The sequence below is a fragment of the Camelina sativa genome, chromosome 3 (genome assembly GCF_030686135.1).
Source record: "Camelina sativa cultivar CO46 ecotype springtype chromosome 3, ASM3068613v1".
Lineage (NCBI taxonomy): Eukaryota > Viridiplantae > Streptophyta > Magnoliopsida > Brassicales > Brassicaceae > Camelina > Camelina sativa.
The window spans coordinates 3210047-3229055 of NC_141882.1; the positions used below are offsets into that span (position 1 = coordinate 3210047).

A 19009-nucleotide genomic window follows, 5' to 3' on the forward strand; every position below is an offset into this window, starting at 1 on the left:
ATTAACAGAGCCAAGAAGAGTTAAAACTCGCAAGAACATAATAAATAAAGCATTGAACGATTCAATGTACAAACCAAACCCTAGAAGAATATCATGAATTAGAATCACAACGATCAGTCAAAGCCATCACCGATCAAAGCCTCCACAAACCTAAACCAACAAAACAAAACAAAACAAAACAAAAACGAAAAGTTAATAACATGTAATTAGAAAACAAACCACCGAACCAAAGAGACAATACAGAATCAAATAGAGATGGGTTTAGATCAAGGAACCTGCGAGAACGCCATGATCATATCATAAATGGCTTCCAAAACACCTGCAAAAAACCGTAAGGAACATGAACAAAAAGAAGAAGTAAAAGACGTGTGTGAAGAGGAAGAATAACAAAACCCTTTGAAGAAGTAGCTCAGAGAAGAAGCGTGTCTATCCAAAGCCATGATCACTCTCATCATCCAAAACCTGAAACAACATAACAACAAGTAAATAGTATGAACATATATAAAGCAACATCTGCAATTTAGAAACCAAACCCTAGAAAATCCAAAGATCGATCGGTTCAGAAAAAAAAACAGAGACTTGAGTTTTAGAAGAAGAACAACAAAACCTCTCAAGACGTCGTTAAGCACGGAGAAGAAGCGTTTCCATCCCATCACTGATCCAAAACCTGAAATAAGTACATAACTGACGACAAGTAATTAAATCACATGAACATATATAAATATAAAGCAAACAACCGATGCGGAATATTTAAAAACCAAACCCTAGAAAAGAAACAAGCAAGTGAAATCCAATGATCGCGGTTCAGAAAGAAAAAAAAACAGAGACTGAGTTTTAGAAAGAGTGTCATCGCCACCCCCACCGTAACGTAACGCTTGGAGAGACTGTACAAGCTATGCCTAGAAACCACCAAACCCTAGAAAAAACAAAGGTGGAAATCCCAATGATCGATTAGAAAGAAAAAGAAACAGAGACGAGTTAAGATGAATGTGACCACCACCGTACGCTTGGAGTCGGAGTGACTGTTGTATAGAGAGAGAGAGAGAGAGGGAGAGAGAGAGAGAGAGAGGAACTTAAGAAGAGAAATAAAAATAAGGAAAGATATGATGATGTGAAAAAAGAGTGAGAGCCTTCTTTTATAGATGAGGTTTTACATTGTCGGTTAAGCTCTTTCCTTTTCTTTTCCAGTTTCCTTTTTCTTTTCTTTTCCAATTTTCTTTTTTATTATGCTTATAATTATTTTTTGATTTTCCGTACTATTTTCCGAATAGGCTTCAAATGTGTTGTATAATACATAATTTCCTTTTGAGTGTATGAGTAAGAAAACTATTTGACAAGTCAAAATTAAAGAATGAAATCGATGAACAAAGAGACTTGTCAAATAGTTTTCTTATTTCTTAATCGTGACAAATTTTACAAAGCAAACTTATATAAGTTAAGCTAAACCGGAAATATATTCAAACCAGCTTCTCTAATATTGTTTCGTCATAAATTCTATAAAGAATTTATTAGGAAACTAAGTGATTATGGCGTTAAATTTTAGTCAACATGTCAATGATTTTGTAATTTTGACACTACCTTTGAACTGTAAAGAAGAGAGTATTATGTTCAGTTTGGGGTTGTTATATGGTCTGCTGCATTTGATTGCTACCAGTTGAGAAGAGATTCAAAAGATTGTTGAGCTACGCAACCTACAGAAAGATTTGGACAGGTTTGTAGAATGCTACAACGATGAACTCTTGAGGCAAAAATAACAACAGATTGCCACTCGCAAGCCTCCTATCCTGCGATTTCAGTGCTGTTATCTGGCGGGCCATTCAGCTCAGACTTTCATGTGGTTTTGTAAATTAATGATCAAGGAGAATCCTGAAAACTGTCCGTGACTGGCTGCCAATACATTAAGTCTAATTACAACACAATGGGCCCTTGGGGAGTTGAAGAACCAACATCTACTCCCATTGATTATATATATGTAACAGATTTAAACAAATAGCCGTTGGAGGCAATATAACGTACAACCAGCCGAGAGATCCAGCGGAAAGGTGTTATTCCACTTATTTGAAAGAATTGAAGAAGCTCACGGTGTCTGCAAGCGCAACGACAAAGGAGTCAACGTCCTCCTTCGTGTTATAAAAGTAGAGGCTGGCGCGCGCACTTGCATTTACTCCAAGATACCGGTGGAGTGGCTGTGCGCAGTGGTGTCCTGACCTTATCGCAACTCCATGCTGCAAAATACAAATATTTGGTTCAGTATTCATTCTACTACGCATATTCAGATGAGAGAGAGCAAAGTATGTTTCAACAAGATGCCAGATGATCAAGAACCTCAAGGTTTAGGGGTTAGACGTTTGAGGTAGACGATAAACTAGATGATGCAGGGGTTTTGTTTTAACCCAATTAGTAACAGAGTCCAGACTCATGTTTTACACATGGTATTTCACCTAAGTCCTAACCACTTGGAATTACTAAGAATAACCACCACAATTAATAAGCTGAGACCACATGATATCCTAAGCTAGGCATTTAAGATTCGCTGCGCCCTCTAAAATGGTTACATTACCCACCCAGAAGAGAGTTAGAGTGGTGCAGCTACCATTCACTGAGATATGTAGGTAGTGCCCTACGGCCCCACTCTTCTAGAGGTACTAGCTCTTCTCGAGAGAATGAATATCTATTGAAGATAAGAGAAAATGAGCAAGTGATAGGACAGATAGCTCCCATTTATAGCATACCTGCTGATCAAGAAAGGTTGCCAAATCAGTTGGGTGCAATCCCTCCACATTAAAGGAACAAAGAGCACCCCTGTGAACACTTTCAGAAGGTCTGGGGCCATATATCCGGACATCAGGAAGGGAAGACAGTTTCTCGTACAAATACTTCCCAAGCTCTACCTGGAAGACACAAGAAATTAAAATTACAGTAAGATAGAGAATCTTAGCTAGTTCTCCGAGAAAAAAATAAGTGTCTGACTATACTTCAGTGACTAAAAAAACACTATGCATTCCATTTACGGTCATTGATATCTAACTGTAGGAAAATCATATCAAACCTCATATTCATGGATTTTCGGCATGCCAATCTCTGACAAATAATCAATTGCTGCTCCAAGGGCAATTGCTTCTCCTATTGCGGGTGTTCCAGCTTCAAATCTGGTAAGAATTTGAATCTACTTATTTCCAAACGGTAGCAAATATGCAAATTACAAACTAATATAAGTAAAACCCCAACCTGGATGGAGGTTCCGCATAAGTTGAATGATCAAGAAATACATCTGAGATCATTTCTCCGCCACCTTAAAAAAAGGACGGAAATAAAAGGAAAAATAGATGGAGTTAGCCAGTCCAGGGCCATCCATGATTAAACAGATATGATGACTATTTTCATTAGGATATACATGATAAATGGCTTACCTAGGAATGGAGGCATGGATTGGAGAAGATCACTCCTACCATATAAAAACCCAATGCCTGTAGGTCCACACATCTGAATCATGATTATCATATTACTACAAGCTCGCCACAAGGCTTATTAAGTATCTGAGAAAGTAAGTAAACAATTCCAACCTTGTGAGAAGACGCAACTAGGAAATCAGCATTTAACTTCTGGACATCAACCACCATGTGAGGAACACTTTGACAAGCATCCACAAGAACTTTCGCTCCAACGTTGTGTGCACAGACCACAATCTCTTCAATGGGAAGACAAGATGCTAAATACAGAGATAAACAATTAGATACTTACACAATCCTCTAATTATCAAGGAAAAAACAAAGACACATATACAAGCTAAAAAAACTGATTACGATAAGAAGATGAAAAAAGGAATCTACCAAGGACATTTGAAACATGATGAACTGCGACAAGCTTAGTCTTTGGAGAAAGCATTTCTCTCAACTTGTCAACGTCTGGGACTTCATCTTCATTTAACATCACATATTTAAGAACTGCTCCAGTCTTTTCAGATACTAATTGCCAAGGAACAATGCAACTATGATGTTCGGCCACTGTTAGAATAACCTGAAAAGCTAGCATCATTCACAATCTCACTTGCTATTGGAAAAGGAAAACAAAGAACAACACTTCGACTGTGAAACAAAGGACTCAATGTAAGCAGATAAACATAGGTACCAAGATATATAAGTAAGATGGATTGAGAAAGTAAGGGGGCACACCTCGTCTCCAGGTTTGAGGTTCAAAAGACCCCATGAATAAGCTACAAGATTAATAGCTTCAGTTGCATTCCTAGTGAAAACGATCTCTTTGCTATCCGAAGCGTTGATGAAACGAGCAACCTTTTTCCTAGCCAACTCAAATTCATCAGTAGCCTTGGCACTTAAATAGTGTATCCCTCGATGAACGTTTGAATTATAGAACTCATAGTAGTTCTGCAAAGCCTCCAATACAACAGACGGCTTCTGAGAAGTTGCAGCACTGTCTAAGTACACTAGCTTAGACCCATTCACTTCCTAAAAACTCAAATCAAAGTTAAAAAAAAATTTAGTGACCTCTCCAATTTTTTCAACTACAAGCCTACTTCACTATCCCCAATCTATTCGGATATATACAATTAGGGTAAGTTAAAACAAACCTGGTGTAGAATTCTGAAATCTTTTCGAACGCGATGGCCGAGAGAGACGGATTCGGAATTGGTGGCGACGGTGGCGGAGGAAGAGGCGGCGGAAAAGACGGATAGCGAAGAGGAGCGGCGGACGCGGGAGAAGCTCCGGTGTCCGATGGAGATGGCGTTAGGGGCGAGTGATTTGAAAGAGGGGAGTTTCATAGCCACACCTTCCATGGTGGGAGACGACGAACGAAGAAGAGTGGATTGTTTAGCTCGTGGGTGGGTGGGTTGGTAGTTCAACTGGTGTGTTGTGTAAGTAAGTGGGGAGAGTCTTCGATGTCACAAGTTCGACCACAGGTGACGGCGACAAACATTAATTTAATCTGCAACTGAAAACTTACTCGTTACTGCAGTCAGTTGGGCCGCATAAGGCCTCTTGAATGGGCCATTGGTTTTCAAAGTCCAATAAAATTGTTTGGTTTACCGGTTTAACCGACCAGATCCGTATGGGACTTTTGAAAACACTACGAAACACGTAACCTATAATATCCAATTAGTATAGTAAATACAGTTGGCAGAGATATTTTTGAGAGTAGGAAAGCGCAGACAGCAAAAGTAAGGTGGAAGAGTCGGAGAGATCACATGGGGAAGAGCGAAGAGGCGTTGTCATTTGATTGGACCGACCACTTAGTATCGTCTCATGTTCCTTTGTAGTTTGTAGCCCCCAAACTTCAAGACTTGTCCACATGTCACACTCACACATGTCTTAGTTTTATTTTATGCAGTCAATGACGAGCTAGCTCTGCTCATCATTATAACTTTTTGTGTACAGAGTCATATGCTTTTCTTTATTACAAAGAAAGATAAGCAAAAGAATCCTTATTTATAATCAAGAGAAAACGAAAGAGGAAAAAAAGAGAGGACGCTAGAAGAGTCATGTTGAGATCTTCTTCATATTGTGGTGCTATACTCATCACGTGCCTTATGGTTCTGAGTTTGTTGGCTGATGCGTACAAGAACTACACTGTGGGAGAGTCCACGGGATGGTTCGATATTCAGGAGAAACCCTCTGCTAATTATCAGAAATGGGCTGATTCCAAATCCTTTTCTTTGGGTGATTTCCTCAGTAAGTTTCCTAATCCTCTTCAACCCTAATTTCTTCGGTTTGGTTACTGTTTTTAGCACACAAAAAAAAAAAAAAAAAAACTAAACGACGTATAGTGTGCTTTTGGTTCAGCGTGATTAACATATTTATTTGTGTTGTTTTCAATGTAGTTTTCAACACGGACAGCAACCATTCGGTTGTGCAGACATATGATTTCAAAACATACAAAGAATGTGATTACGACAACAATGAAGACAATAGTACAACAGAGTGGTCAGCTGCAAATCCTTCATCAACATCTCCCGTTCCCGTCTCAATAAGTGTTCCTCTTGTTAAAGAAGGTTCCAACTATTTCTTCTCAGGAGCTTATGATGGCGATCAATGTAAATTCGGGCAGCATTTTATGATCAATGTAACACATGGTCAGGGCTTACCTGGTTTATTATCACCAGATGAAGATGCTTCTGCGCCTGGACCAGGCGAATCCTCTCAGTCCGGTGATGATGAAGTTGCTCCTGACACCATCGTCCCGGCCAATTTCGACCATCCTAAAGATATTGAGAGTGATGATGATGATAAAGTGGTTCATGGTAAAAAAAGTTGTTCTTCCATGACAAAATCTAATCTGTTTTGTTTAGTGTTTATGGGATTCTTTGCATCATTTTAATCAAAAATCTTCTTCTTCATAACTAGAATATTTGTATGTATTGAGCCTTCTGTTTTCTAAAGATACCCTAGTAATTATCCTGCCCTGATAATTAAAACATTGATAAAAGAAACTAAAGAGTACCACTATTAGAAATGAAGAAAAAAAACAGAGTAGAGAAATGTGTGTTTCCATTTTCTATTTGATCTTTTTATTATTACGTTCAGTAATTACTTGGGATCTTAATGTCCTAAAAGTTCTCTAAGTTTCGGAGTCGCACTCGTGCTTCAACGTACAATTGCAATAACGTTTTGATGATTTATAAGTTTATCTATCAACAATATGCATTATAAGGGATTTAAATCTGGTAGGTGACAACAGCACAGACTAATCTAATTTGTTTGATTGTATCTACATTTTTCTTTAGTCACAAATCTTTAAAGCTAATTAATTAAAGTTCATCCCTTATCTGAACTGTTTTTCGTACTATTTTTATTACAAATAATTGTAAAAAGTTGTATTGAACAAAGAATTTTAAATAATTTAATGGATTCTAGAACTTCCAACCACAGGGATTTTAGATCAAATATACAAATTTTTGTTAACTACAAGTTAAAAAAATATGACAATAATAGAAGAAACCATGGTCAAATCATTTTCACAAGAAAGGAAATGATTAGAACATCGATATGGTTTGACCAATATGATCATTACATGTACAATTTGGACCAATGACAAGAACCTGAGCTATAAAAAGGTCAAGGAGGCGTTAACATGATTCAAGAGATTATTGGATTCCGTGAAGAATGATAATGCCTATCATGTTTGACCACATTTCTGCTAGTCAACCAGCTCTAAAATAAAAGGGATTAGTTGTGGTCAAGACAATAACGAAAATTTAAAATTCATTGTTAATGGAGGAGAATACTAAAAATTGAATCACCTAGCAACTTCCAATTATATTCATGCACTAATTTTAACTTTAACTATGTTTTAAAAACTATCTTTATCATCTTTTGCTTTCATTTCACGCAAATAATTTTCTTTTAAAATAAGTTATAATCTGCTATGGAGTATAAGGAACCTTTTTTTTAAAAAAAACTATCAAGTACTTTATTTTGCTTTCATTTTATCGTCTCTTTCCGGATTTAGTTAACTCAATCTTGGTATTAGATTTCACTTTCCGGATTTCAATATGCGATGGCTTTATTGCTTTTTGGTAAAGGGCATTTGCAGGACAAAACCGTTTTGGTTGCTCGACCGTGTCTATTTAATAGCTTTTCACTTACCGGAGGTATTGATTTAAGATTTAGAAAGAATTTTAATGACTTTAAAAATTAAATACAATATGTTGTTATTCAATCAAGATTTTTAAAAACTCTTTAAAAATTTGGTGTTATTGATTGTGGATTTGTAAAAAGTTATATAAAATCTTGATAAATCTAGTGTTATTGGATTAAGAGTTTTATAAAGTCATTAAAAATTTTATGTTATTCAAGTAAAACAAAAAAATCTTGGATTGTTAATGAATTCAAATTTTATGTTATTGGTTTAGGATTTTATATCATTTCCTTCGTAACAAAAGTCATGAAAATTTTTTCATCAAATAGAAAGATTTTACAAGATTAGAAAAAACAAATCATCAAGATTTTAAAAAACTTCCTAAACAATCTCTTAGAATCTTAAATTTTCAATTTTCTATGATTCTAACAATCAGCAAAAACATAAATCTTTAAAATTCTTTCTAAATCCTAAACCAATATCTCCCTATTATATTTACTAAATCCTAAACCAATACCTCCCTATTATATTTACAGGTACAAAGAAAGGCATCACATTCATTACAACATCGTCCACATGCTTTGTTTAGCTGGAAACAACTACAAAACTCAACAAAGTACAATAAATTTAGGATAAGAGAGTTGATGCCTTGTCTTCCGCTGGCACATGGGACACATAAATAAACATAATTCGTAATGACATGGCACCCATTTTCCCATAAGCAAAAAAATAAATAAATATAATAAATCTCCATCGGAAATTAAAAGAAGAAAAAAAAAGAAAAAAAACAAATATACAAAGGGTGACCGAAACTTTTGAGAGGAGGAAATGAAATGGTGTTGGTGGGGGTTGCAAGCAAGGTGGTAGCAGATATAGTTTACAAAGGAACCAAATGAACCATTGTTGTCATCTTTTTACGGTGTAGTTCCCCAAGTTGTTGTTGGTGTTTTGCTACTCCACTCTGTTCTTCCTCTTACCACTTCAGCTCCATCCTGGAGTCGAAGCAAATGCTGACACTCCACATCACCAGCTGTTGCGAGGTTACCCATATCGCAACCCGAAACTGCTGTGAGCGACTGAAGGACACTGTCTCTTCCGCATTCCCTCCGATACTCCAGAGTCATGCTTTTTAGCTTCTGCTTCTCCATTATTCCCACTGGAGCACTCTCCAGGATCCACCCAATGTACTTTACATTATTCACATGCTGGTTAACATCTAGGTCACTCCATCGCGGCTGGAAAAATGTTAATTACCAAACTATAAGAGAGTTTTTTTACATGCTGGGAATCAGTTTGCTGAAACGTATAGCAGATAATATACTTACAGTGAGACCAGATCGAACATAGTCAGCAGTCTTGTCATCAAGTTTTGTTAACTTTCTGCTGTCCTCGGTAAGGACAGGGTCAGAATTCACAAAATAAGGCTCTATTTCCCCTCGAACCTCTTCAGGAATCTTTGACAACCTCCTTGTCAGTTTATTCATCATTACCCAAACACTGCAAATATTTTGCAATAATTCTATCAAATATCCGTAGCATAAGCTTTGTTTAGACTTTTCTGAATCGATGATGACGGAGCAAACAATATTAAACAGAGAGCACAGACTTAGTCTAGAGTAAAATCTAACCTTGATGCTCGTGTTAAGGTTTCTCCAGTATTGCAATCCCGAACTAACCAATCACGACGCATACCATTCTTTCCAGACTGACTGACCCAGGTATCGACTTCAACAACATCTCCCCTATGAGACAGATATTGAATAAGCAAATGAGTTACGATGCAATAAAATATGCATATGCACAGCACATCATCCAGGTTGCAAAAAGTTACTAGTCATATGAGCAATATTTGTGCTACTATAAAACGCAATATCAACTGGCCGTAAATATGTAGAATCGTAATTGATTATATGAACAAACGATGCAGCGTATACATCATTTTCTCAAAACTGGTAAAAAGAAGTGATAGCATGAACCTGCATATTCAAGTTTATGCAGGAGAATCTGGATAACTCAACAAAAAAAGAAAAAAGAGCGATTTTCGAGAATAGCTTACCAAGTAGGATATTTATCAACAACAACCTGCATACGAGTGACGACCCATATCAGGTTCTTCTTAAACATCTCAGGGGTAGAGCCAAACCCATCTCCCAGCAGTCCGGCAGTCTTAACATGATTAAGCGCCGTTTCCTGTAATAAGCAGAAGAGCTAAATCATGCATATCAACAAAGAACAGTGACAACATGTTGACTAATATAATAATCAAAATCCAAGTGGTACCTGCAAATGATTCATGACTGTTTCTATAGATGCTGCGCGATCAGCACCTATTTCATACGACCTAATAGAGAAATTCTGACGGAAGACAAGGCCATCTTGAACAATTCTGCCAAGACCAAAAGGATCCATAAGCATGTCAGAACGCCTGGGTTTCCAGTCGAGCATCATCCACTGTTTCTCAGCAGCTAAGAAAATAGTAGTAATGGCAGCGAGAAGCATGCTCCAGTCAGGAAGCTGGTTGATGAAAGTTCTCGGTGCAGGGGGATGTGAGGACGTTTCGGTATCAGACCTAACGATGTCAACAGAACCAGGCAAACCAACTTTTTTGCCATTAATCTTGGGAGGAGCTTGAGCGTTTGGTTTAACCTTCATCCTGCCAGAGTTAGGTGGTGAATTGAGTCCAGCAAAATTAGTGGAACCAATCTTGTTTCCTCCTTTTCCAATAGGATCAAGAGAGGAAGAAGAAGAAGGAACAGGAAAGAATGAAGACGTAGCAGAGGTGGCCACCATGACGAGGGGAGAATAGAAGCGTTCAAAGACACTGCCACCAAACCAAACCAAACCAGAAAGAAGAAAAAAAAAGCCAAGTCAGTGTGAGTGCCATTAAAATAAATAAATGCCTTCTTCCTTTAGCAAAAGAAGGATCTTCTTCCTGAAGTGGAACAATAGGGCTTCCATAAACGAACACTTAAAAAATCTTAAACACACACAAATTAACAAAACCAAAAAAAATATCAATTATACTATTTAACAAAACGAACATATAATATGCGGAGATTCTCAGATAATCACTGAGCTTAAATCTGAGACTCTAAAGGTCAAATCCGAAGTGTAGAAAACAGAGCCATAGAGAGCATATAGTGGATGCTCAAAAATCGTCAAAAGTTCATTCTAAAGCATTCAACATTCGCCCAAAAAAGAGGTCTCCACCAAATTAATACACGTAAGGAGGAAAAGAAAGAAGCCAGATCTGAAATCCGACGGAAGAAAGAACAGAAGCAACTAAAAGCTGATAAATAAATAAAAAATCAGATCCCCAAAAACAAAACCAACAAAAAAAAAAAACATTAACCACAGATTGCGAAATTATAATTCGAATGTAATCGATTTAAAAAGCAATTAGATGACGAATCCAAGCCAGAAATTCAGAAGAAGAAGAATTAAAGCTTTTAAAAATAAAATAAAAACGAGAGGGAGAGAGAGAGAGAGATGTTTTACCCAGGATGGATGAAAAGAGCAGATGAGAGAATGATTGAAGGAACAAAACGAAACGCCAAAAAAGAATCAGCAAAGTCTCTCCAAACCCTAAATTCTTTCTCCTTTCTTCGGCAGCGCCTCCCTGTCTCTCACGATCTCTCCTCTGCCTCTCTTTTCTTTTTGTTTAAAACTTTTTGTTTTTCCTTTGTCAAGTATTTTTTTTTTTTTTTGCAAATTCAGGTTCTTTTTTACAACAGTTTGTTTTTATGGAGAACAAAAAAAAAAAATACAAATTTTTTGGTGATTATTATTAGAGGAAAAAAAAAAGGGAGAAGAAGAAAAGTCTTTAAGGTGGGTGAGAGAGAGAAATATGGATACGAGTGAGAGATTTAATAATGCCCCCCCCCTTTTATAATCATATAGTATATATATATATACGATTGTCTCTCTAGTCTCTTCTCATAGTTTCAATTTTCAAAACTACAACAACACATATTTGTTTTTCTATATTACCCGTTTTGCCCTTTTCTTGTTACAAGATTGGTTAACCTAATTAGGCAATTTTATTCAATTTTTATTCCTCTCCATACGATACGATGGGACTCTAAAAAATTCTTTGAATTTCATTTAGCACGCTAAACTTGATTTGATTGCTCTCTCTTCCTTCCTTCCTTCCTTTGTTGGACTTTGGACTTTTGGACTTGGAAAAATAATAGTACTAATAATCAATCTCGGACCAATCATGTAACGTAAGTGTAAACGTAATTTGTATTGAGAAATTAAAAGACGTTAGCAGACAGATTTTGTTGTTGTTAAATACTGGCACCGACGCTTTGTAATAACTATAAGTAAGGCTGAGACAAGACAACAAGCTACATGTGCATCTATCTCTTTCTCTTACTTGTTTTTTTTTTTATTAATTAGTATAGAAAACAACGTTTATACACTTTAACCTAACATTTTTCGTTTCCTTTTTTTTAGTTAACCTATAAAAATCACACTTTCTCGAACGTAATCAGCCGAGCCGGCGCGGACTTAGGACATTTATTCCACCGAAAACATAATTGAACCGAGTATTAAAAACAAACGTAACGTGGTTTTGACAAGTCGAAATAATTCATTACCAAACCAAATGTTTCATAGAGTACTTCCCTTCCCAACCAGACTATATATATCACTTGCCCTGTTTGGAATGGTAGATACGCTTAATTATCTGGATATCATCAATTTTTGCGTCGAGCCTTTGCTACCCTCGTTTAGATTCAGAAGACGCTAGCTAACAAGATTATATGAGTACTTCTTTCTCAACAAAAAATAATATATGATTACGTTATACTATTATAAAAAAGAAAAGAAAAAAACATGGATTAGCTATTGAGGACCAGGTTCATGGAGTTGACTACGATGAAGCTGTTGCCCATCTTTACCATAACTAGTTAGGTTGGCGCATGATCTACCACTACATATCCGTATCTCTTATTTACTTTATATCCATTCGCGGTTTCTATTATAATAGGAGACATGTGCATGAGATCAATAGATGCTTAACAACACATATTGGGAACATATATAGATGGCTACCACCCTACCACCAGAGACGTGTGGGAGATGCACACTGCCGCATGCACAAGCATGATTAGCTGAGACCTAGATGCATTTAACCATTGCTACTTTTACTTGTAGGAGAGGCTCTAATTAATTAACAGTACTTAGCTTTATAGAGTATTTGATCTACTTGTACTTTCCAAGAGCTATATAGTTTCAAAAGAGAGAGGACCATAAGCGGTACTTGGCCTGGAACAATTCTAGCATGAACCTAAAAATGAAAAAAAAAATCTAGCATGAGCCATGGGTTAGAGCAGCCTAATAAATAATTCTCTTTTATTTTTTGTACTTTCGTTTTGTATTTTGTATATTTTCTTCATTGATTATAACACTTGGTCTTTGATTATGATTGATTATTTGGACTCTTAATTTGCTTGGAGACGAGACAAGAAACAAGTCAGGAGAAACAGTCGCGTTGATAAATAATCCGATTTTGTCGTGTTTTGTCTCAATTGTTTTAAAATAAAGAGTCTCAAATAAACAAACAAGAAAGTGTATTTAAAACCGTTTGTTTTACTGCTGACTCTAGGATGGTTTATGATTAAAAACGTATAAGAACACGTTTGCATTTAGAGAATATGATACTGCATAGAGAGCTACTTGTGATTGTTAAGAATTTGATGGATGGTGCCTTGTAAAAAACCTTGTTATCTTCTGATAGAGTAAAACAGTTTTTTCTTCTAAAATGAGTGACTCATAACTCATAAGTCATAAATTCTAGGATGCCTACTTTCACCTTGTAGATCAATGTTTTGTTATAATTACATTATACTATGTAGCTACGTGTAATGTGTGTTTTGGTCTATAATAACTACACATTCTTGTCAGTTGGTTTCTAGATCCAAAGTGACTGAAAAGAACTCGCATTCAATTCATACCTTCTTTTTAAACTCCTAACTGTTCTCATACTTTCACTAGTCTCATTCACCAATCAATTTATTTTAATTTGAAAAGATACTATGATATCTGATATTCTGAAGGAGAAATAGCAATATTCTGAAGGAGAAATAGCAATAAAAATATGGATTTAAGTAGAAATAGATGGAGCAATTAAGTTTGTGGGAGATATAGAACGAGATCAAAGATCTAGATGAATTTGATACGATATGATAGTTCTAATGGGTAAATAGGACATCGTTCCTCCTAAGATATAAAGTTAAAAAATAAATCCACTTATTTATTTATTTTTGAGGTTAATTAATAATACTCCTAATAAAATAATAAGAAGAAATTAATAAAAAAAGACGTTTTTAATTTGGAATTTATCAATTTGGATAGAGGTGCAATCTGGAGAAGCGATGAGGAGACAAAGGAAAAGCGAAATAAGCTGATAAGGTCCGACGAAACACACACTCTCTTCTTTACTTCTTTTTCTCCTCTCTTTGAAAATGGCGATGGCTCATGTCGCGGCATCATCACCAGTTTCAACGTGCCGTCTCTTTCGCTGCAATATCCTCCCTGATCTCTCCCACAAGCCTCCGTTTCTCCCCCTCACCAAACGTAACAGAGTCGCGTCGTGCCGGTTCACTGTACGTGCCTCCGCTTGCGCTACCGTCGAATCCCCAAACGGCGCCGTTGCGTCGACATCAGAGACGGAGACTGAGTCAGAGAACACCTCCTATGGCCGCCAGTTTTTCCCTTTAGCCGCTGTGGTTGGCCAGGTCAGTGAATTCCCAATTTGATTCTCTTAAGTTGCAGCTTCGTTTGGTTTAGTTGAATTGGGTACAAGAAAAGGATCAATCTTTTTTCATCAGCATCTTTGTTCAACTTCTTAGATACAAAAAGCCTCACAGAGTATTATATAATTTGGTTGCTTTCAACTAATGTTGTTTGTAGGAAGGCATAAAAACTGCTCTTTTACTTGGCGCGGTTGATCGTGAAATCGGAGGGATTGCTATTTCAGGTCGTAGAGGCACTGCTAAAACAATCATGGCAAGAGGGTTACATGAAATCCTCCCTCCTATAGAAGTTGTTGTAGGCTCAATATCAAATGCTGACCCGGCCTGCCCAGATGAGTCAGTATCTTACTACCTCAATAAAGGAACTAGTTTTCTTCTTCTCTTAAGTACAACCTCTTTCTCAACTCACACTCTGCTGGCTTGTATTCTTGTAGGTGGGAAGACGACTTATCTGAGCGAATAGAGTACAATGCTGATAAAAGCATTAAGACTGAGATTGTCAAATCTCCTTTCATTCAGGTACATTTTGTTTTAGCATTGTTTGTTTACAAGTTTTCTGAATTTGTTATCCAATAACTGAGGCTTTTTTTTTTTGTCATTCCGTGATACACAGATTCCGCTGGGAGTTACAGAAGACAGACTCATTGGGTCTGTTGATGTTGAGGAGTCTGTGAAAAGGGGGACAACTGTTTTCCAACCTGGTCTTTTGGCTGAAGCACATAGAGGAGTGTTGTATGTTGATGAAATAAATCTCTTAGACGAGGGAATTAGTAATTTGCTTCTCAATGTATTGACAGATGGTGTTAATATAGTTGAAAGAGAAGGTATCAGCTTTAGGCACCCATGTAAGCCACTTTTAATTGCAACCTATAACCCTGAAGAAGGTGCTGTTCGAGAGCACTTGCTAGACCGTGTTGCCATTAATTTAAGGTATTGCTGGTCTGTTTCTTTTTGAGTTAAGGTGTGAAAGATATGGTCTGTTTCTTTTTGGTGATTCCCAGTTCTTTCTCTTTTTACATCACTATGTTAACATTTGCAGTGCAGACCTTCCTATGAGTTTTGAAGATCGTGTCGCAGCAGTTGGAATTGCTACACAGTTTCAAGAACAGTGTAATGAGGTTTTTAGAATGGTAAATGAAGAGACAGAAACAGCAAAGACGCAGGTATCTTCTAATGATTTAAGTGAAAAAGGGCCGGTACAATGCCCCAATACCAAAAGTTGAATGGGATGCTATGCTTCTTATCCCACTTTTCTCGGTCATAATCCAGTGCGTTTTCTGACTGTAGATTATACTGGCTAGAGAATATTTGAAAGATGTCAAGATAAGTAGAGAGCAACTGAAGTATCTGGTTTTGGAAGCTGTCCGAGGTGGTGTTCAGGTATTGAACAAAAATTCTAAACTCTGTAATAATGTACTCCTGGAAGAATAAGGATAAACACGTAAAAAGGACAAGATGCATGCAAGATAATGTCTCAACTATAGACTTCAACTAGTATAGTTCTTAAACAGGAACTAGATGTAATGCACGAAATGGCTCAACACAAGCAAAAAGATACATCTAGATAGAGTTGGGTTGATTTATAAAGAAAACTGGATAAAGAAGGCTTCGCATTGAGTGCAGAGTTGATTGTGATATTTCACCGTGTTATGATCGTATCACCGTACTAATATGTCGTGTTTGGAGTAGTTGGTAGTTAATTTTAATTTTCTATTTTTTGTCGATGACTACCTGGAAATTGTTCAATACTCCTTTACCAAATAACAAATTTATGATACAGGGACACCGCGCCGAATTGTATGCAGCTCGTGTGGCGAAGTGCTTAGCTGCAATTGAAGGGCGAGAAAAAGTCACTATTGATGACCTCAGAAAGGCCGTTAAGTACTCTTCTCTAGCTCATTCATTTTTATTGTTTAGTGCTTTATTCAGAACGATCAAGCAAGCCATAAACTTATACGTTCTCTGGCAGAAACATTATTTCATTGGAATTAGTCGTTAGGATGCTCTAACATATCTTAGATCCCTTTCTCGCTACTGTTTCAATTGCTTACTTATACTTGTCTGATCTCAGCTGAAGAGCTTTTCTTTCGTTTTTCAGAAGAAACTAACACTAAATATGTAATATGTTATAACTTCGTACTTTTATGCTAACCGTTGTGAGTTTCTATAATTCCGAAGTATTTTAGAGTTCGTCAGAGAATTACTAGTGAGGTTGTTTATTTTAGGTTCGCCAATTGGTCTGATGAAGTTTTTAGCTCTTTTTGTAACAAGTCCCTTTATATTGAGCCTTTTCTCTGATTTCTGTATAGCTTTCTAAATTTAAACTTAATGTTTATTTCCACTTTCCTTGTATTGCCTATGCCTATAACTGAACATTTTAGAAGAGATTTTAATTAGCATTGTAGAAAGACGCTTTATGATGCAGATGGAGTATTAAGTATTTACGTCATTCTTCAGTTACTGATTAGTAAATGTGGTTCATTTGTCAATAGGTTGAACTGGTCATTCTTCCTCGTTCATCACTAGATGAGACTCCACCTGAACAACAAAACAACCCACCACCTCCTCCACCGCCTCCACAAAATAGTGAATCTGGAGAAGAAGAAAATGAAGAAGAACAAGAAGAAGAAGAGGTCAGTGGATGCGGTACACATTATTGTCTCTCGCGATCTAGGTTATCTAATTTATAATACATTAACCAATGTAGGATGAAAACAATGAAGAAAATGAAAATGAGCAGCAACAGGACCAAATACCTGAAGAATTTATATTTGACGCTGACGGTGGTTTGGTGGATGAGAAACTCCTGTTCTTTGCACAACAAGCCCAGAAACGTCGGGGCAAAGCTGGCAGAGCGAAGAACGTCATATTCTCAGAAGATAGAGGACGCTATATTAAGCCAATGCTTCCAAAGGTTTGCCCTCGAAATTAATCTCAAGTCGGCTAGTTGAATCAAGTGTAGAGAGATGTCGTTGATTTTAGCCTTGGCTCCTTACTTGAATCAATTTCTATATATGATACTAGCGTATTTACCTTAGGGGTTTCTTGGTATTTTCTAGAGCACCTTCTGTTGGAAATCGCTAAATAGAAGTGATCAGGCTCCCAGGCATGCATAGTCCTTAACAAATTTAACTTTGACAGGGTCCAGTGAAAAGATTAGCTGTGGATGCAACACTTAGAGCAGCTGCACCATACCAGAAATTGCGCAGAGAGGAGGATATATTAGGAACTAGGAAAGTCTTTGTTGAGAAGACAGATATGAGGGCCAAAAGAATGGCAAGGAAAGCTGGAGCCCTGGTACTGAACCTTGTTTCATGCATTCTTCTAAAAGATTGTATATAAATAGTTTCCTTGGTACAAAATAACTTATACTTAAAACAGAAAGATGTGTTTGGCATGATAAATTTGACAGTTTCCTTGATACAAGTTTCAGTGAAAATATAATTAATATCTGATTACGCTTCTGTTTTACCATTGTTGTATGGCAGGTTATATTCGTGGTTGATGCAAGTGGTAGTATGGCATTGAATCGTATGCAAAATGCCAAAGGTGCTGCACTCAAACTACTTGCAGAGAGTTATACTAGCAGGGATCAGGTAAAGGTTACTCTTTTGAATAGTAAACATGCTTGTTGCTAGTTCAGATGAGATTTATACACCAGTGATTGCTTTAGGTTGCGATTATTCCTTTCCGAGGGGATGCTGCGGAAGTGCTTTTACCCCCTTCTAGATCAATTGCAATGGCAAGAAATCGTCTTGAGAGACTTCCCTGTGGTGGTGGTTCTCCTCTTGCCCATGGTTTAACAACGGTATGTCCAATATGATGGTTTTGTTAGTATGAACATCATTATTGTGGGTCAGCATAATAATAACAATGATATATACTGTATATATATCCATATTAGGCGGTAAGAGTGGGACTTAACGCAGAGAAGAGTGGTGATGTGGGGCGCATAATGATTGTTGCAATAACCGATGGCCGAGCCAACATCACACTGAAAAGATCAACTGATCCGGAGTCTATTGCCGCAGATGCTCCTAGACCCACGTCCAAAGAATTGAAGGTAAACAGTTTCTGTGGAACTCATAAAAGTGCAGGATAGAAACGAGCTCTCTGTCCTTGATTAAGTGATTACAATTGCGTGTGTTTTTTTTGTGTTGTTTAGGATGAGATTCTGGAAGTTGCAGGGAAGATTTACAAGGCTGGGATGTCTCTTCTAGTGATTGATACTGAAAATAAGTTTGTTTCAACTGGTTTTGCCAAGGAGATCGCAAGAGTTGCTCAAGGTTTGTTCCCTCTGTATTTTTTTTTACCGAGCTATGTTTAGTTTAGATAATAAGCAGACAATAATGAACATTTGTGTTTTGATTGTTCCGCACAGGAAAATATTATTACTTGCCAAATGCTTCAGATGCTGTTATCTCGGCCACCACAAGGGATGCGCTATCTGATCTGAAGAATTCTTGACTTGGTTTGTATGATTCTGGATTACAGTGTATATTCTAATTGTGCAATACAGTTCAGTCACTAAACATAAACATGAAAAGTTTATAAGAAATGAAATTTTGTTTTAACATATTCTTCCAATGAATTTCCGATTTTATTTGGTTGGTCGGTAATTGACTACTCTGATTTGATTATGCATTAGTGTATTT

General features: G+C 36.9%; 4 protein-coding genes and 1 long non-coding RNA gene across 7 annotated transcripts; 2 read left to right on the forward strand and 3 right to left on the reverse strand.

Annotated features, from left to right (window-relative positions):
• Positions 1-13: 13 nt before the first annotated feature.
• On the reverse strand, positions 14-953 carry LOC147946544 (uncharacterized). Its single transcript, XR_015595086.1, has 4 exons — positions 608-953; positions 394-462; positions 276-319; positions 14-150 (listed from the first exon to the last, which is right to left on the reverse strand). It is a non-coding gene; the product is annotated as an uncharacterized LOC147946544 (long non-coding RNA).
• Positions 954-1835: 882 nt separating this feature from the next.
• LOC104766695 (cysteine desulfurase 1, chloroplastic) lies at positions 1836-4960 on the reverse strand. Its single transcript, XM_010490636.3, has 9 exons — positions 4589-4960; positions 4173-4466; positions 3831-4017; positions 3564-3709; positions 3411-3483; positions 3229-3292; positions 3050-3149; positions 2733-2891; positions 1836-2225 (listed from the first exon to the last, which is right to left on the reverse strand). The coding sequence occupies exons 1-9, from the start codon at positions 4793-4795 to the stop codon at positions 2055-2057; spliced, it is 1401 nt and encodes a 466-aa protein (XP_010488938.1). The 5' UTR covers positions 4796-4960; the 3' UTR covers positions 1836-2054.
• Positions 4961-5151: 191 nt separating this feature from the next.
• Positions 5152-6355, forward strand: LOC104778626 (early nodulin-like protein 18). The gene is made up of 2 exons (XM_010503078.3): positions 5152-5687; positions 5837-6355. Exons 1-2 carry the CDS (start codon positions 5498-5500, stop codon positions 6331-6333), a joined length of 687 nt encoding a protein of 228 aa, XP_010501380.2. The 5' UTR covers positions 5152-5497; the 3' UTR covers positions 6334-6355.
• A 1775-nt stretch (positions 6356-8130) lies between these two features.
• Positions 8131-11880, reverse strand: LOC104766704 (palmitoyl-acyl carrier protein thioesterase, chloroplastic-like). Of its 2 annotated transcripts, XM_010490645.3 has the most exons (6): positions 11092-11880; positions 9874-10414; positions 9650-9783; positions 9222-9335; positions 8919-9090; positions 8131-8828 (listed from the first exon to the last, which is right to left on the reverse strand). In XM_010490645.3, exons 2-6 carry the CDS (start codon positions 10381-10383, stop codon positions 8508-8510), a joined length of 1251 nt encoding a protein of 416 aa, XP_010488947.2. In that variant the 5' UTR covers positions 10384-10414; positions 11092-11880; the 3' UTR covers positions 8131-8507. The 2 variants fall into 2 exon arrangements, with proteins under 2 accessions (XP_010488947.2, NP_001289923.1); NM_001302994.1 differs by lacking the exon at positions 11092-11880 and having other exon boundaries at positions 8508-8828; positions 9874-10383.
• Positions 11881-13854: 1974 nt separating this feature from the next.
• Positions 13855-18930, forward strand: LOC104766715 (magnesium-chelatase subunit ChlD, chloroplastic). Of its 2 annotated transcripts, none has more exons than XM_010490656.3 (15): positions 13855-14336; positions 14512-14690; positions 14789-14873; positions 14968-15284; positions 15394-15517; positions 15642-15734; positions 16135-16230; positions 16847-16987; positions 17062-17268; positions 17496-17651; positions 17843-17950; positions 18028-18162; positions 18259-18417; positions 18520-18640; positions 18736-18930. In XM_010490656.3, the coding sequence occupies exons 1-15, from the start codon at positions 14064-14066 to the stop codon at positions 18819-18821; spliced, it is 2280 nt and encodes a 759-aa protein (XP_010488958.1). In that variant the 5' UTR covers positions 13855-14063; the 3' UTR covers positions 18822-18930. The 2 variants fall into 2 exon arrangements, with proteins under 2 accessions (XP_010488958.1, XP_087354189.1); XM_087498063.1 differs by having other exon boundaries at positions 13922-14336; positions 15399-15517.
• The last annotated feature ends 79 nt before the right edge of the window (positions 18931-19009 follow it).

Excerpts from the sequence above, each read along its gene's own strand:
- LOC104766695 (XM_010490636.3), bottom strand. The coding sequence starts at position 4,795 with ATGGAAGGTGTGGCTATGAAACTCCCCTCTTTCAAATCACTCGCCCCT. Across the intron at positions 4,018-4,172 it reads ACCTCAAACCTGGAGACGAG|GTTATTCTAACAGTGGCCGA; the intron begins GTGTGCCCCCTT and ends CTAGCTTTTCAG. Across the intron at positions 3,293-3,410 it reads ATCCATGCCTCCATTCCTAG|GTGGCGGAGAAATGATCTCA; the intron begins GTAAGCCATTTA and ends CCTTTTTTTAAG.
- LOC104778626 (XM_010503078.3), top strand. The coding sequence starts at position 5,498 with ATGTTGAGATCTTCTTCATATTGTGGTGCTATACTCATCACGTGCCTT. Across the intron at positions 5,688-5,836 it reads TTCTTTGGGTGATTTCCTCA|TTTTCAACACGGACAGCAAC; the intron begins GTAAGTTTCCTA and ends TTTTCAATGTAG.
- LOC104766704 (XM_010490645.3), bottom strand. The coding sequence starts at position 10,383 with ATGGTGGCCACCTCTGCTACGTCTTCATTCTTTCCTGTTCCTTCTTCT. Across the intron at positions 9,784-9,873 it reads CAGTCATGAATCATTTGCAG|GAAACGGCGCTTAATCATGT; the intron begins GTACCACTTGGA and ends TGCTTATTACAG. Across the intron at positions 9,336-9,649 it reads GTTGATAAATATCCTACTTG|GGGAGATGTTGTTGAAGTCG; the intron begins GTAAGCTATTCT and ends TCTGTCTCATAG.
- LOC104766715 (XM_010490656.3), top strand. The coding sequence starts at position 14,064 with ATGGCGATGGCTCATGTCGCGGCATCATCACCAGTTTCAACGTGCCGT. Across the intron at positions 14,874-14,967 it reads TCAAATCTCCTTTCATTCAG|ATTCCGCTGGGAGTTACAGA; the intron begins GTACATTTTGTT and ends CGTGATACACAG. Across the intron at positions 15,285-15,393 it reads CGTGTTGCCATTAATTTAAG|TGCAGACCTTCCTATGAGTT; the intron begins GTATTGCTGGTC and ends TAACATTTGCAG.